The following is an 18,561-nucleotide window of genomic DNA, read 5'->3' as shown; positions in this document are numbered from 1 at the left end:
TAGAGGCACTTCTTGCTTCCTCCGACCAGGGCTGAGGGAGCCCTCGAGGCTACCGCGGGGCGGGGCCGGGCCGGGGCTGGGCGGGGCATCCTCGCCGCCTCAGGCAGCGCCCCGACCGCGGGCGGGAGGCGGTGGCGGCGCGGGCCGAGCAGCGCGGGGATTGGCTGCGACGGGCTGAGACGTCAGGCTGCCGCGGCCCAAACGGCCGCCCGGCGCGGCGCGGCGCAGTCGGCTTGAGTACACCCTGTAACGAGGAGGTGTTCTCGGCTGTCCCACCCTCCCCTGCCGTCGCCGGGCTGCGCCGCCGGAGCTGGGACGCGCCTCCGCTGCCCTCGCCGCCTCCATCCCCGCGGCCGCCGCTCCCCCAGCCGCCTGCGCGCACACCATGACGAAGAACGAGAAGAAGTCCCTCAACCAGTGCCTGGCCGAGTGGAAGCTCTTCATCTACAACCCAACCACCGGAGAGTTCCTGGGGCGCACCGCCAAGAGCTGGGGTGAGCGGGCGGCAGCTGGGCGTCCGGGGCCGGCTGCGGTCCGGGGGGTGCCGGGCGGGGTCGGGTGGGAACGGAAACGTTGGAGGCGGCTCCCCGCGCCGGGGCCCCAGACCGCCCGACCCTAACCCGGGCGGCCGCAGTGCAGCGCGGCCCCATTCATTGCTCGCCGGGCCAGCGGGACTGGCCACCGCTCGCTCCCGAAGCAGCGCGGCCCGCCGCGCGGGTTCCTCCCTCCTAGCCGGGAGTGGGGCGCACGTGCTGCCCCGGGCCTCCCGCCCGGCGCGGCGCCGGAAGCCGGGGACCCCTGCCTGGGGCCTGGCCCCGAACGTTCGGGAGCCAACCTCTCCGGCCTCCTTTGTACCGAGCGCTCCGGCCCGAGAGGCCCTGGCGGAGGCGCCCGGCCCGCTGGGTGGTTCATAGAAGCCAGACCCTGCCCCACTGCAGGGGAGAGGAAATTTCCACTCCCGCCGCTATCTTGTGACTCGTCCACGCTGCCACCCCGACCGGTCGGAAGAGTGAGGCTGAGTGTTAAGTGTGGGTGTGGGTTGCTTAAACGTGTAGCGGTGAGTTAATCACAGTAGTACATTGTACAAGAAAATGCACTTGAATTTGGACAGTGAAAAGGCCCTTAAAAAGGTCGGTTCCTCTCGAATTCCTTTTTAATTACAGAGGTTTTCGTCCTTACCAATTTGCTTCTTTGGGGAAAGTAAATCCTGTCTGAACAACACAATTTTCTTTTCTGTGCCTTCAAAACAGGAGCGTGATGGTTTTATGTTAGCAGCTTTTTTTTTTTTTTTCTATGCGTGAGCTCTTTTGTTTTAAAATATTTAAACCATCTACCATGTAGAGCTGCTTTAGGATGCCCTTTTTTTTCCCCCTAAAATTGTATCAATCTCTGAGTACAAGCTAGAGCTTCCTCCCCCCCCCACCCACAATACTTAACTAATTTTACCTTTTTAAATCCTTTTGTTAGTGGGTCTTGAAAGACCATTTCTTTCTGACTGGGAGTCAATCTCGAGAGCTTAGAACTATTTGGGCACAACATTTTTAGGAGAAGCATGGAGAAGTTAGCTAGGGCTCGGAAAATACGCTGTTGCTGCGGACTGAAATGAACTCCTTCAGGGTGAAAAGGCCACTTGAAGTCTTATCACAAGCTGCAAGGGGCCTTGGAGGATTTTTTTAGCCCAGCCCCCACCTTAGAGATGAGAAAAATGAGACCCAGAGAGGTTGTGATTTTTTTTTGCCTTGTGTAAAATTACATATTCCACAAAGCCAGGAAAAGAACCCAGTTCTCCTTTAATCCTAGTCCAGCGGTTGTATTATTTTACAGATGCCTTGCCTAACTGCATGGTAATCGCTCATGATTTTTATTTAAATTGCTGTCTTCTTTTGGGAACCCACTAGTGTGATGAAGAAATAAATCTTGCATCCAGACTTACATGAGAATAAAAGATAAACAATTGAAAAGCTTAATTGCTTGTTTCTAGAGTGTACTGAGTTTTTGCTGAAGACATTTTTGAGTGGCGGAGAGGGATTAATTTTGATAGGCTACCTTCCTCCTTTTCTCCCTTCTCCATTTCCAGAACAGAGTAACTCCACTTTGTGTTAGAAGGACGTTTCTCACTGCAGATAGTGCTCTTTAACCTTTGTATTATATGACCTAGGGCAGAGATTTGGTTTTATTGGGTTTTTGCATTTAAATAGATAACATGTGCACAAATAAGTACAGGGCAATGTGTCAGGGCTGTAAAAGTAGTAGGAGTGAAGTTGGGATTCATTTTGGAAGGATTAAGCCAATCCTCTTAAAAATCCGTAAGTATTACTCTTATCATAAGTGAATAGTAAATTTCTTGTTTATTGTAATAATAGTAAGTCAATGAAGAATAATCCTGTCCCAGCCATAAGGGTATCCCTCTAAGGATTGGTGAGGGAGTTGTGAGAGGAGGCGGAAATCCATATTCAGCTTGCCAGGCTGTGTACGCTGGAGCATGGTTGGGTCTGCCTGGAGCATCTTCTAGTTCTTGCAAAGGCAAGATCAGTTTGGAGAGCTCTGTGCTTCTGGGGATATATATGTCTGCCAGGAGAGGTGCCTTTTTTCTAATTCTCTTGAAGGGACTGTATGGGCTAGCTGCTGGATCTTATCATACCTCAGAGATACTATTCACATTCTGGTAAATATCTTACTGAATTGTGTAAGATTTGCTTTCTTCTTTCTTTCTTTTTTGTTTTACAATCTGAGTATATTGTGGGCATCTTTCCGTGTTAATAAAGATCTTTTTTTTCTTTTTTTTTTTAGAGACAGGTCTCTGAATAGTCACCCTTTTCACATACATTTTCACAAATTTATTTCTTTGGTAGATAATTGTACTGATGGGATTTCCAGGCCATTCATATGTACTTTTCACATTTTGAAAACCTGTTTTCGTATGCCTTGCAGGAAGTTTCTAACAGTTTTTACTCCCAACAGTGTATAGTGGTGTCTCATACCTTCATCAGCACTGAGACTATTTTAACCTGTGGTATCCCTTTTTAAACCTTACGTTTGGGCTGGGCACGGTGGCTCATGTTTGTAACTAGCACTTTGAGAGGCTGAGGCGGGTGGATCATGAGGTCAGGAGATCGAGACCATCCTGGGCAACATGGTGAAACCCTGTCTCTACTAAAAATACAAAAATTAGCTGGGCATGGTGGCACATGGCTGAATCTCAGCTACTTGGGAGACTGAGGCTGAGGCAGGAGAATCACTTAAGCCAGGGAGTTGGAGGTTGCAGTGAGGTGAGATCACGCCATTGCACTCCAGCCGGGCAACAGAATGAGACTCCATCTAAAAAAAAAAAAAAAAAAAAATTACATTTTTTGGGTTGGGGGCAGTGGCACTTTTGGAGGCTGAGGTGGGTGTATCACTTGAGGTCAGGAGTACAAAACCAGCCTGGCCAACATAGTGAAACCCCCATCTCTACTAAAAATACAAAAAAAATTAGCAGGGCATGGTGGCACATACCTGGAATCCCAGCTACTCAGGAGACTGAGGCAGGAGAATTGCATGAACCCAGAAGGTAGAGGTTACAGTCAGCTGAGATCACACCACTGTACCCCAGTTTGGGTGACAAAGAAGACTCCATCCCCCCCCAAAAAAAAAAAAACCTTACATTTTTTGGTAACAGCTTTTTTTTTTTAAAGACAGCCTTGTTTCATTTTGTAAATTTTTTTTTCTAGTTGTCTTGTTGCCTTTTTTTTTTAGTCAAATTTTATCTAGGTGGTGGGAGGAAAAAAATATGTATTTGTTGTAGGTAGGTGGTAGAAGAAAAAAATATCACATCTTTTTTGACATTGTAAAGTTGCTAGGACTCCTGGTGTGTCTACACCCAGGATTTTATCATGCATTTAAAATGTACCCCGGTTTTATTTTATACATTTAAGTCTTTGGTATGTTTTTCTCATTTTGACATGAGGTTCCTCTCCAAGTGCATTGGATAATATTAAAAAGCACACATATTTAAAAGTAGTTTTGCTATTTACATTTTGGAGAAAGTGAAAAAATATTGCATGTTACATTGCATTGTCGTAAATATTTAAAACAGCTACATAAAGATTTTGACTGGCTGCTTTATTGTGTATTTGGCTAAATCACATGAGGTAACTTATGTGTGGGTAAACATTTTGAAACACTTAAGTTATCTCATGTGATTTTCACAGTAACCTAACGTGCAACTAGTTGGGTGATCCAAGTGTACCTAGCACTGGTTTTCAAGCTGAAAAGTAAGTATACATCAGTAACAAATAGTTGCCATTTCTGAAAACAGAGGACAAAGAAAATTGAGCACCTAGTGGCTGATGTTGCAAAATATTAAATAACTTAAGTGATTGAATACAATTAGAGTCAAATTAATGAATCTTAGAGATCCTCTAGTGTTGTTGAAACTACTAGTTGTGGGCTGTGTGTTACCATTAACATTTTTTAAATGATCAAATTGAGTAGTAAAAATACGTTTATTTTACCTAATAGATTTTTCTATCTAAAAAAAAAGTTGTTTCATGAAATTTTTGTATGTTTTGCATATACAGATACTCCAATGTAAACTGTATTTGTTACTTTGGCTCATAGTCCAAAAACTCTTGAAAGTCAGTAATCTAGCCCAGTGCCCTCATTTCATAGGTGGCAAAATTAAACCTATGGGTCATCCGATTTGCCAAAATTCACTCAGTGAGTTAGTGATAGAATCCTTGGGCCTTCGGACTCCAAGGCCAGAGCTTTTAAAACAAAAACAAAAAACAAGGCCAGACACAGCCTGTAATTCCAGCACTTTGGGAGGCTAAGGCAGGCGGATCACCTGAGGTCAGGAGTTTAAGACCAGCCTGGCCAACGTGGTGAAACTCCATCTCTAATAAAAGTACAAAAATTAGCTGGGTATGGTAGTGGGTACCTATAATCCCGGCTACTCAGGAAGGTGAGGCGGGAGAATCGTGTGAACCCAGGAGGTGGAGGTTGCAGTGAACTGACACTGCACTACTGCACTCCAGCCTGAGCAACAAGGGTGAGACTCTGCCTCAAAACAAAACAAAACAAAAATAAAGAAAGAAAAACCAACTATGTCATGATGTGTTGTCATTTAATGACATCTGCTTGTGGGCTTCTTTGGGGTTCATTATCTTTATTGAGGTGGTCTGTCAGTAAATTTATTAACATTAACTTAAACTTTAACTTAAAGTCACTGATTTCCAAGCCTAGTCAAAATTCTCGACCAAAACTTGGCGCCTATATTTTGCTTGTGTGCCTTTTCTTTTACTGTAGGTCCATGAGGTGCCATTTTTTCTTTTCTCAGTCACTTCTGGGTCATGGCTCAGTAATTGCTCTGCTTTGGAGATCAGACTTCATCCCAACTGGGGCATCTGACAGTAGGGGAGAAGGCAGATGTGTTTATTTTCCAATGTCACATAGTTGTTGTAAGATGGTGTTCTTTGTCCTGTGGAGTGTGCCATTAACCCATTTATGCTGGAGGTTGGAATTTTTTGAATTTTTGCAATCAGACCTTGGCAGTGACCTTGAGCAGGAGGATATAACTCCCACATGGTTAGCGTTCCAATAATGGAACACTAGGCATAAATAGAAGCTTTATAAACTTTACAAAAATACACCTCACTGGAAAAGTAACAGGACTTGCCTTACCCTGTGTGCAGGCTATAAATGCAGGCCAGTGGTACATGTGGTGACAGCAGCAGAAGAGCGGGTCAGGTACTGAGCCATCATCTAGCAGGAGAAAGTACTTCCTGGATCACCCAGGAGGTAGTCTTGTGGTGGGAGGGAGAGAAAGGGAAAGTTTATGTGTTGTGTTATAATACCATTGTAATTATGGTAGTATGTGTGCTTTAAGATTATTAAAGAGCAACCTCTCCCCACCCTTTAAGTAATTTTATTTCTTTGAAATTTACTTTTAGATTTATATCTATACAATTAAACTAGTTGTTATTAAAAGAAATCTTGGCTGGACACGGTGGCTCACGCCTGTAATCCCAGCACTTTGGGAGGCTGAGGCGGGTGGATCACAAGGTCAAGAGATTGAGACCATCCTGGTCAACATGGTGAAACTCCGTCTCTACTAAAAATACAAAAAATTAGCTGGGCATGGTGGCGCGTGCCTGTAAGTAGGTGCCTGAGTAGGTGCCTACTCAGGAAGCTGAGGCAGGAGAATTGCCTGAGAGGCGGAGGTTGCGGTGAGCCGAGATCGCGCCATTGCACTCCAGCCTGGGTAACAAGAGTGAAGCTCCGTCACAAAAAAAAAAAAAAAAAAGAAAGAAATCTTAAAAGCCTTCCTATCTATAGTAACAACTTTTCCGTGATTTTATCATCATTTGATTAAGGACCAATCATTTAACACTGATTGTGAAATAGTAGGAGACACTCATTTAACCTTGAAAGATAAATTTACTATTTTCTAATTTTACTTTCATTCATCTTTACAGGTGAAGTAAAGTCACCTGTAATCTTTAACCATATAATATAACCACTGTTAACATTTTATGTCTTTTTTCTATGTAGAAATAAGTTATAAACATACTTAAATAAAAATTTTAAATGCTTAGTTACATACCATTTAACGTTTAAGGAGAATGGTCTTTTATTCGTCTGCCTTTTTCCTAAATGCTGTTGTGCTAGAGGTGTCTTTGGCTCTGTTTGTCACCTTTGTGGTGACCATACATACTTCCTGTTGAATTTATCTAGTCTGATGGCTTAGTTACTATCTCTGTTGGGACTCCCAAATCTGCATATCTAATCATATGTCTTTCTTAGAGGGAGTTTTGCCTCTTGTTGCCCAAGTGCCTTTGGGCCAAGTGGAATACAGTGGTGCAATCTCTGCTCACCAAAACCTCCGCCTCCCCAGTTGAAGCAATTCTCGTCTCAGCCTCCCAAGTAACTGGAATTACAGGCATGTACCACCGCACTTGGCTAATTTTGTATTTTTAGTAGAGACGGGGTTTCTCCATGTTGGTCAGGCGGGTCTCAAATTCCCAACCTCAGGTGATCCATCAGCCTCAGCCTCCCAAAGTGCTGGGATCACAGGTGTGAGCCATGCCTCTGGCCTGACTTCTTAATGTTATTATAACCACCTGCCTATCAGAAATCTACAGTTAGATGTTTCATAGGTATCTCTTCATGTAAATCTGTGTTTTCAATGGCTCCTTAGCATGACATACAAACTCCTTAAAATCTCAGTGGCTTACTTTTCTTCTGTCATCTGTCTCTACCATTCTACCTAGTTATATCCTATCCCTTCTGGGCCGTTTCCTAGCTTCTGGGCCTCTCATCCCCATGTTCCATGTTGGCCTGGCTACTCAGATGTTGGCTTTGATAGTCTTATCTCTGAAAAACGTCTTTGAACTCCTCTTTGCATTAAGCCCAGGTGCAGTGGCTCTTGCCTATAATCCCAGCACTTTGGAAAGCTGAGGTGGGCAGATCGCTTGTGGCCAGGAGTTTGAAATCAGCCTGGGCAACGTGGTGAAACCCTATTACTACTAAAAATACAAAAAATTAGCCAAGTGTGATGGCATAGCGAACTTTTGCAATCAGACCTTGGCAGTGACCTGTACTCACAGCTACTCATGAAGCTGAGGTGGGAGGATCAGCTGAGTCCAGGAGGTCAAGGTGCAATGAGCTATAATTGTGCCACTGCATTCCAGCCTGGGTGGCAGAGTTAGGACCTATCTTTATTTTATTTTATTTTATTTATTAACAGTCCAGAGGTCTTTTATTTTTTTTTTTAACACCTATTATGCCATGAATTCATAGAGAATAGGTTCCAGCAGCTCAGGCTCCTTCCCATTGGTTCTCACACAGTGTGCTTCTCTGGGTGGAGCAGGCTGGCGCTTCCAGTTGGACGCAGGTACCTTTCTCTTTGGCTTCTTCCTTTTTCTGATCATTTTCCGTCATACGTTTTAGGAAGCTATCTCGGCTCTCAGAGTGCTTGATGTGCTCAGTATGCACATTAATTCTCTTGGCAAGAATCTTGCCCTTAACTTGTTTGTTTACAGCAATGCCAACAGCATGCTGGGTAACATTGTAGACACTTCCAGTTCTGCTATGACAACATTTGTGGGGCATTCCTTTTTGAACAGTACCCATTCCCTTGATGTCTACAATATCAGCTTTCTTACAGATTCGCATATACGTGGCCAAAGGAACAACTCCATGTTTTCTAAAAGGCCTAGAGAACATGTATCGAGTGTCTCTCCTCTTTCCCTTTGTGTTCGTCATTTTGGCGAATTACTGGAAGATGGCAGTTCCGACTGAAAGGGGACCTATCTTTAAAAAAAAAAAAGACCTGGCCGGGCGCAGTGGCTCAAGCCTGTAATCCCAGCACTTTGGGAGGCCGAGGCGGGTGGATCACGAGGTCAAGAGATCGAGACCATCCCGGTCAACATAGTGAAACCCCATCTCTACTAAATATACAAAAAATTAGCTGGGCATGGTGGTGCGTGCCTGTAATCCCAGCTACTCAGGAGGCTGAGGCAGGAGAATTGCCTGAACCCAGGAGGTGGAGGTTACGGTGAGCCAAGATCGCACCATTGCACTCCAGCCTGGGTAACAAGAGCGAAACTCCATCTCAAAAAAAAAAAAAAAAAAAAACCCAAATAAATAAATAAAAGACAGGTTTTTCTATTTCTGTCATAGAAATAGAAATTTATATATTGTTGTTGTTGCCTGTTCACTAGACTATAATCTTCTTACTCATGTCTTATTCCTCTTTGATTCTATAACCCCTAGCCTGTCCTAGCACTAACTAGGAGTGTAGTACAAACTGGTTGAATGAATGAACAACACCAAGAACGTTTCCATGAAGTTAGTCTTCTGCAGCATTGTTTTTAACATCTTCACAGCATTTGACAGTATTGGCATACCGTAGTATAATCATACCCCCAATATTTGAGCATTTTCCTTTTTTTTTGAGTACTGATGGTTTTTCATGGAAGTTCGGTGTTCAAAAGAAACTTAGCAATTATTCCTCTTAATTTTCTCGTTGGTGACTCAGCTGGGTTTGTGGCATGCCTGGATCATGCATCTGATCATAGTGACAGAACCAGGGCTTTTATTTAGGTTTCCTTCCTGCTTTATTGCTCCTTTCAGCTTTTTATACTGCTTTTATGAAACCCTCAAGTCTTTTTTTCTTTTAACTTACCTGCTCTCAATTTAATATGGGTTTACTTAATAGTGCCCTTCTCTTACGGGGTGCTATTACTAATAATAATGAAAATATTTTTTTAATGTACTAACCTATCACATACTTGTTTAAACTTTGTAACTGAGTCATTTGTGGAGCTGGCTCTTATTTGTGGCTTCTCAGGATTTTGCTAGTGCCAGGGGTAAGATATGACTTTGGAACTGACCTTCCTGCAAGGCGTGGGGTGCTTTTCTTTTGGTTGTAGCATGTGTTGGCAGTATCTGGCTCATAAAAAGTGACGCCTTACATACTCCTGCTCCCACTCCCTAGCTCTCTAGCCATTCTTTTCCTAGTTCCTTCCTGTTTGCTCTTCCTGTCTTCTAAATGTATATGATGGTTAATATTATTGAGTGTCAACTTGATTGGATTGAAGGATAGAAAGTATTGATTCTGGGTATGTCTGTGAGTGTATTGGCAAAGGAGATTAACATTTGAGTCAATGGGCTGTGAAAGGCAGGCCTACCCTTAATTGGGTGGGCACCACCTAATCAGCTGCCAGCGAATATAAAGCAGGAAGAAAAAATGTGAAATTCAAGGAGATGTATATATATATATCTTACTCTGTCCCTTTAGGTCCTAATACAATGTATATTTCTCAGGTGCTGTCTTTGGCCTTGTTTTCTCTTCTTCTTTCCTGGCAATGTCATATAGCAACTGCAAAGATCATTCACAGATTTTTCTTGTTGGTTGAAATCTCTCTCAGGTTCCAGGCCCCCATTTGATCTCAGTTGCTTTCTGCATATCCCACAAATCTAAGATTGTGAGGCTTAGATGTCTTAACTAACTCTCTAACTCTGATACCATAATCATCTGGTAAATAGCTCATTTCCCCTTCCTCCACTGAAGTTTTGTATTGCTCCTATTTTTGCAGTTTTAAAAAACAGCTTCACTATCCTTTCTGTCATCTAGGCTCCAGACTTACCCAAATTGTGCTGGTCCTATTAAATAACATCTCTCAAATCTCTTGAATTTTTGTGGCACATACCCCCATTACTAGTACTACAGTTATTTCAGGAATTAATTTTCTTTCACCTGTTTACCATTTTCTCTTTACCCCCATCGAGTGAAAGCACACATTCAAGGGACACCCGGGAAGCTCATTTTTCCTAGCTTCATAACCCTAGCCACCTGTTCCAAATTTCGTTAACACTCCCACCAACCTTGTCCTCATTTTATCAAGATCGGGTAGTGCCTTTTCTTTTTTAGAGGTGGAGTTTCACTCTTGTTGCCCAGACTGGAGTGCAATGGTGCAATCTCAGCTCACTACAACCTCTTCCTCCTGGGTTCAAGCGAGTCTCTTGTCTTGGCCTCCAGAGTAGCTGGGATTACAGGTGCATGCCGCCACACCCAGCTGATTTTTGTATTTTTAGTAGAGATGGGGTTTCATTATATTGGTCAGGCTAGTCTCGAACTTCTAACCTCAGGTGAATCACCCGCCTTAGCCTCTCAAAGTACTGGGATTACAGGCATGAGCCACCAGGCCCAGCCAGGTAGTGCCTTTTCTTGTAAACTCTCTGATTAAAAACTTAAAGCACCAGATGAAGATCTTTGTAATTTTTTCACAGTTGTTCCAGCTTCAAATAGACCATTGGCTTTCCAACTTTTATCTGTTGTTTTAAACACACACACCCTGTAGTGTTGCTGACCCTGGGGAAATTGGGCTCTTAACTACTGATGCTCACCAATAAGATCCAAAGAGTTAGTGAGAATCATTGTGACTTAAGCAATGTAACCTGCTATCAGGTTATTTCTAATGCTGCATCTTTGATCATATTACGCTCTATACCCCAAAACTGTGTTTGGGTTCCCACTGCTTCCAGAAGGTTTAAGTAAGTTCCAGACAGCCTGGTATTCCAGATTTATTGTATGTGGGCTTGGAGCTGTTTCCAATCCTAGATAACCTCATTTCCCACCTTGCTCACACCCCATTACACACTGGATGTCGTAGCCACGTGGATGTATCTGAGACCCTTGGTCTGGAACCCCTGTCTGTTTCTTCCCGCATCTCCTCGTTCTCTGCAGATGAATTCTTCCCTACTTCACAGACCTAGCTTCAGTGCTGGCTCTGCCATAAAACCTTCTCTGATATGCTCAGGTGGAAATAATACCACTTATTTCCTATAACATCTAGAATTTTGTATCTGTACATAAAGGCATAATTCTCTTAACTAGCTCACAATGACTCTGCTCTACTAAATTTCTAGTTGATTTTTGAAGTTTTCAGATAGGGCATCATAATAAAAAGTGAAGTGGTAGGCTTATATATTTTTAATTGATGCATCTTAGAAGTATAACCATTATACTGAAAAGATGACCAGATGGGCGTCGTAGACCTAAATTCTAGTTCCACATCTCTCTCGAAGCTGAGATAACTCACAATCTCTTAGCCTTGTTTCCTCTATAAAAGAAAAAAGTTCAGCCAGGCATGATGGCTCATGCCTTTAAGCCCAGCACTTTGGGAGGCCAAGATGGGAGGACTTTAGGCCAGGAATTCAAGACCAGCCTGGATGACATAGGGAGACCCCATCTCTACAAAAAATAATTTTTAAAAAATTAGTTGGCTGTGGTAGCGCACACCTGTGGTCCTAACTACTCAGGAGGTTGAGGCTGGACAATCACTTGAGCCTGGGAGGTTGAGGCTGCAATGAGCCATGATTGTGCCACTGCATTTCAGCCTGGGTGACCCGAGTGAGACCCTACTTCAAAAAAAAAGAAAAAAAGTTATATGAGATAGTTTCAAATGTGACTTTGAAGTTGCAAACTAAGCCTACCTATATAAATGTTTTAGAATAGGAGGCAACAGGCTTCAAAGGACCACATACTATTTTAGGCTTTGCCAGCTGCATGGTGTCTGGTGCAACTACTTAACTCCACTAGTGTAGCTTGAAATTAGCCATAGACAATATGTAAACTGATGGACCTGGCTAGCAGTTTATTTACAAAAACAGCAACAGTCATGGTTTGCTTTAGGAGTTAGAGTTGGTGAGTGGTCATTGTAGTCTGACTAAAGAAATCTAAACTGGTCTTAAATGGAATGTGGACTCTTGGCTTTGTTCTTTTCATATAATAAAAGTAAAAACATTTTTTTGATTTTTTTTTTTTTTACAGTACAGATGTGAATAATCAGTAAGTCCAACATCATCCTCAGCTTCTTCCCTGGATGGTGGCGGGGGGAGGAGGGGGCGCAGGCGGGAAAGAAAAGCCCCTGTTAAGTGTGCAAATGCTTTTTTTTTTTTTTTTTTTGAGATGGAGTTTCGCTCTTGTTACCCAGGCTGGAGTGCAATGGCGCGATCTCGGCTCACCGCAACCTCCGCCTCCTGGGTTCAGGCAATTCTCCTGCCTCAGCCTCCTGAGTAGCTGGGATTACAGGCATGCACCACCATGCCCAGCTAATGTTTTGTATTTTTAGTAGAGACGGGGTTTCACCATGTTGACCAGGATGGTCTCGATCTCTCGACCTCGTGATCCACCCGCCTCGGCCTCCCAAAGTGCTGGGATTACAGGCTTGAGCCACCGCGCCCCGCCGCAAATGCTTTTTATAAGGTAATATGTGGCATGTCCATAAAGGTCTAGCAGTTTCTTACAAATGTAAATATATACCAACCCCTTAACCAGCAGTCCTACTATTAGGTGTGTTTATCCAAGAGAAATGAAAACATACGTTCATAAAATGCACTTATGCAAGAATATTCACAGTAGCCCTATTCATAATAGTTCCAGACTGGGAACAGTTCAGGTTTCTCGGCTAGGCAGTAGGTAAACTTGCATGTCTATACAGTAGAATACTACTCAGTGGTAAAAAGGAATGAACTATAGATGTACAAAACATGATGAGTCTCAGAGGCTGGGAAAGAAAGCCTACCAAAGAGAGGACATACTATATGGCTTTGTTTATGTGAAATTCTAAAATAAGCAACTCTTACCTATGCTGGAAAGAAAAACCCAGAATGGTGGTTGCCTTTAGGGCAGTGGGCAGGGAAAATGACTAGGAAGGGACATGAGGGAACTTTCAGGGTGATGATAAATGTTCTATGTCTTGAATAGGGCTTTGGATCATAAGTGAATACATTTGTCAAAACTCATTAAGTGCTTTATTGGAGATTTGTGTATTTCACTGAATATGCATTTTTTTTAATTATAGTTTACACGCATGCGAAATTCTTATTTGATGTTTGCAACTTGAAATGATCTTTAAAATAAGATAAATACAGTAAAATGTTAATTGTAGAATTTTATGAGTGTTCACTTTTAGGTTTCACTCAACTTTGCTGTGCATGTGTAAATACTCCTGGAGTGCTGGAGAATATGAATATATTCGCCTGTTTTTCTCTACCTCCTTCACTAGTCTCAGAGTGTTTCCTACAAATGATTATCAGTTTTCCTGTCCATTTTTCAGCACCACTTTTATATATGTTTATAAACATGTTCATGTATATATGTGGAGTATGTAGAAATAAGTAAGTAGGTTCTTGTCTACCTCTACATGAGTAATAGGAAGCTCTTATGTTCTGGAATTGATTTTTTGTCACTTAATATGTCTTGGCTATATATATAGGTTTGTCTCATTCTTTTTCATAGCATAATGTATTAGTCCGTTTTCACACTGCTATAAAGAACTACCTGAGACTGGGTAATTTATAAAGAGGTATAATTGACTCACATGATATGCCTTGGCTGTGTCCCCACCCAAATCTCATCATGAATTGTACCTCCCATAATCCCCGAATGTCATGGGAGGAGCTCAGTGGGAGGCAATTGAATCTTAGGGGCAGGTTTTCCCATGCTGTTGTTGTCATAGTGAGTACGTCTCATGAGATCTGATGGTTTTTATAAATGGGAGTTCCCCTGCACACACGCTCTTGCCTGCTGACATGTAATATGTGACTTTGCTCCTCACTCACCTTCTGCAATGATTGTGAGGCCTCCCCAGCCATGTGGAACTGTGAGTCAGTTAAATCTCTTTCCTTTATAAATTATCCGGTCTCCAGTATATCTTTATTAGCAGTGTGAGAATGGACTAATACACTCACTGTTCTGTATGGCTGGGAAGGCCTCAGGAAACTTACAGTCATGGCAGAAGGGGAAGCAAAGCACTTCTTACATGGTGGCAGGAGAGAGCCAAGAGGGAAGTGCCACATACTTTGCAACAACCAGACTCCTGATAACTCACTGTCACGAGAACAGCAGGGGTGACGTTTGCCCTTTATGATTCAGTCACCTCCCACCAGGCCCCTCCCCCAACATGTGGGGATTACAATTTGAGATGAGATTTGGGTGGGGCACAAAGACAAATCATATCCCATAATGTTCCATAGTGTAGAGATTCTACTATAGAATATATATATTTCTTTTCAATGAACATTTAAATTGTTTCCAATTTTTATCTTAAAGATTGCTACAGCCGGGCGCGGTGGCTCAAGCCTGTAATCCCAGCACTTTGGGAGGCCGAGGCGCGTGGATCACGAGGTCGAGAGATCGAGACCATCCTGGTCAAAGATGGTGAAACCCTGTCTCTACTAAAAGTGCAAAAAAAAAATTAGCTGGGCATGGTGGCACGTGCCTGTAATCCCAGCTACTCAGGAGGCTGAGGCAGGAGAATTGCCTGAGCCCAGGAGGCGGAGGTTGCGGTGAGCGGAGATCGCGCCATTGCACTCCAGCCTGGGTAACAAGGACGAAACTCCGTCTCAAAAAAAAAAAAAAAAAAAAAAAAGATTGCTACAGTGCAACTTTTTTTTGAGACACAGTCTCCCTGTGTTGCCCAGGCTGGAGTGGAGTGGCATGATCTCAGCTCACTGCAACCTCCGCCTCCCAGGTTCAAGCTGTTCTGCTTCTGGGACTACAGGCGCCTACCTCCACTCCCAGCCAATTTTTTGTGTACTTTTAGTAGAGATAGGGTTTCACTAGTTGGCCAGGCTGATCTTGAACTCGTGACTTCATGATCCGCCTGCCTCAGCCTCCCAAAGTGCTGGGATTACAGGCATGAGCTACCATGCCTGGCCTACAGTGTAACTTTTTATCTAGAGTAGATAAACTGAGAAATTGAATTGCCAGTTTATAATACATATTTATTTTTATTATTAATACATCATTCTGGCTGGGTGCTGTGGCTCATGCCTGTAATCCCACCACTTTGGGAGGCTGAGGCAGGTGGATCATCTGAGGTCAGGAGTTCAACACCAGCCTGGCCAACATGGTGAAATCCCCATCTCTACTAAAAAACACAAAACTTAAACTTAGTGGGGCATGGTGAGGGCCTGTAATCCCAGCTACTTGAGAGACTGAGGCAAAAGAATCCCTTGCACTTGGGAGGTGGAGGTTGCAGTGAGTCAAGACTGCACCACTGCATTCCAGCTGGGGCAAAAAGAGCAAGACTGTCCAAAAAAAAAAAACCATAAATAAATATATATATATATATGTATGTATGTATGTATGTATGTATTTCTCCAAAAAAGCTGTACCAATTTTACTTCCACCAGCAGTGAATAGAAGTACCTGTTTCCCTTCAAGTAGTAGATATTATAACAATATTGTACCAGTTATTTTCTATTTTTATAGGATGCTGGTATCTGGTTGGTTTAATTTGTAATTTCTTCAATTATTTTTATATTTGCTCAATTTTATTTTATTTATTTTTTAATTTTTATTTTATTTTGAGACGGAGTGTTGTTCTTTTGCCTAGGCTGGAGTGCAGTGGTGCGATCTCAGCTCACTACAACCTCCGCCTCCCGGGTTCCAGCAATTCTGCCTCAGCCTCCCGAGGAGCTGGGGCTACCGGCATGTGCTATGCCGGCTAAATTTTTGCTGTATTTTTAGCAGAGATGGGGTTTCACTGTGTTAGCCAGGATGGTCTCGATCTCCTGACCTCATCATCCGTCCATCTCGGCCTCCCAAATTGCTGGGATTACAGGCATGAGCCATCGAGCCCGGCCTCAATTTTAATTTTTAAAAAATGCCTGTTACTTAATTTTTTATTTTCTTTTTTGAGACAGGTAGTGGCTCAGTCACCCTGGCTGGAGTACAGTGGCGTGATCTTGGCTCACTGCAGCCTCTACCTCCTGGGCTCAGCTGATTCTCTTGCTTCAGCCTCCCAAGGGACTACCTCTGTATGCCACCACACCTGGCTAATTTTTGTATTTTTGTTTTGTTTGGGGTTTTTTTCTTTTTCCTTTTTTTTTGAAATGGAGTCTCGCTGTGTTGCCCTGGACTTTAGCAGCACGATTTTGGCTCACTGCAACCTTCACCTCCTAGATTCAAGCCATTCTTCTGCCTCAGCCTCCCAAGTAGCTGGGATTACAGGCACCCACCACTATGTCCAGCTATTTTTTGTATTTTTAGTAGAGATGGGATTTCATCATGTTGGCCAGGCTGGTCTTGAACTCGTGACCTCAAGTGATCTGCCTGCCTCAGCCTCCTCAAGTGCTGGGATTACATGTGTGAGCCACCACACTGGCCTAATTTTTGTATTTTCAGTAGAGACTGTATTTCATCATGTTGCCCAGGCTGGTCTCAAACTCCTGAGCTCTGAAGCCTGCTTCGCCTACCAAAGTGCTGGGATTACAGGCTTGAGTCACAGCCCCCAGCCAGTGTTATGTTCTTACTGGTTAAAATAAATTTTGATATACTTTGAGTGTTAAGCCTTTATTATACTTGTAAATATTCTTCATGGACTCTTTTTCATCTTTTTGCTCTCTTGTCTCTTAACTCTTATTTTGGTTTCTTTTTTAAATTGTAATGGTTTTAAGTGGACATTATCACAGACTTAACAGTCTTCTGTAGGCTTTTCTTAATCACTTATCTCTATATGTTGTATAATCTGTTTCCTCACTGATTTGAATTGGCAGCTTTGTTACATGAAAAATTCCATTTTATATGGATTCCTTTATTGTTGATTTGTTGATCCTTATCTTGATTCCTGTATCATCACACTGTATAGTATTTAGGCTTTATATACATGATTGTAAAGTAAAATAAATGTATAAATTTTGTGTCAATACTGTCTGTTCAGTTTTAGTATCCAAATAATGCAAGCCTTATAAAAACCATTAAGGTCACCTGTGGAGCATACAAAAAGAATAGTTCATATATTGAAAGTAGTCTGTTCTTTGCATTTTGAGAGAACCAGCTAAAGTAAAGCCATTTGGACTTGGTGTCTCTTTCAGGGGTAAAGCTCTATTTTTTGTAAAAACTTACAGTTTGAACATTTTAATTTTTCTGAAATTTTGTATTTCATCTCTTTTCACATTTACTACTTGAAAACATTTTATTGATCAAATTGATTTATCATTTAAATTTATTGAATGGTTTTGTCGTGATTTTTTATTACATTTTGTGTCCATTAACTTGTGTTTTTATCTTAAATCTGTCCTACTTTCTTTGAATTTATTTTAGTCTTGAGCTAAATATCTGGCTTGTTAGTCATATATTTTAATGATATTTTAATGAATGCATTTAAGGCTATGGATTTAACTTTTGAGTTCTACTCTGATTACATTATTGTTTTGAATTTTTGAATGTGTTTTTATTGTCTTTTTAATTCAAGGATTAAGATACAATTTTTAAAATTTGCATTGTTAATTTCTAATGTATTTATTTTAAGATGTTAGAGAATATGGCCCCCCCCCCTTTTTCTTCCTAATGTTTTTTAGTTTTGAATTGTGTTTTGTTTTTGTAATATACACTGACTTCATGGTCAGTTTTGGGGCAGTGTTCCAGGTTTGTAGAGAGTATATTTTTTGGTGACTACAGATTTCTACTGACTGTTGCATTTTAAAAATACATATTGCCAGCCGGGCGTGGTGGCTCACGCCTGTAATCTCAGCACTTCAGGAGGCCGAAGCAGGCAGATCACCTGAGGTTAGGAGTTCAAGACCAGCCTGGCCAACATGGTGAAACCCTGTCTTAAAAAAAAAAAAATACATACTGCCCTTTCTGTTGTTCTTTAGTCAATCTGTGTGTTTCTGGAGAGGTATGTTAACATCTCTGGTCAGGAATGTGGTGAATTTTTGCTTTAATCGTTTGAAGCCACTTGACATCACAAAGGTTCATGGCTATTATACTGTATCTTCTTGATGTGTTTTTGCTTTTATTAAATACATAGTGTCTTCACCCTTGCAAGCACGTTTTGACTTGAATTCTAGTTTACATAGAGTAATAATGCCATATTTGCATTTGCTTTTGTTAGCCAAGAACTTGAAAGAAACATTTTCCTGTTTCTTTCAACCATTGGTGTTTTAATTTTAGGTTGTCTTCTATAACAGCATTAAGTGGATTTTTTAACTGATTCTGATAATGTCCACTTTTAACTTATTCCTGCCATATTATTGGCATTTTAATTTTAGATTGTTACTGAATAT

At 42.1% G+C, this 18,561-nt stretch overlaps 1 protein-coding gene across 1 annotated transcript in view; it reads left to right on the top strand.

The window, feature by feature from the left end:
• The first annotated feature begins 201 nt into the window (after positions 1 to 201).
• ATP1B3 (ATPase Na+/K+ transporting subunit beta 3) overlaps positions 202 to 18,561 on the top strand; it is a 58,185-nt gene continuing 39,825 nt past the window's right edge. The window contains exon 1 of the mRNA XM_039461914.2: positions 202 to 494. Coding sequence (XP_039317848.1) covers positions 386 to 494 — 109 coding nt within the window. The 5' untranslated portion in view covers positions 202 to 385. The remainder of the gene's footprint in view (positions 495 to 18,561) is intronic.

Source organism: Saimiri boliviensis, chromosome 9 (assembly GCF_048565385.1).
Source record: "Saimiri boliviensis isolate mSaiBol1 chromosome 9, mSaiBol1.pri, whole genome shotgun sequence".
Taxonomy (NCBI): Eukaryota; Metazoa; Chordata; class Mammalia; order Primates; family Cebidae; genus Saimiri; species Saimiri boliviensis.
Note: the sequence above shows the minus strand (reverse complement) of the source record. Positions and strands in the feature narration are given on the sequence as shown.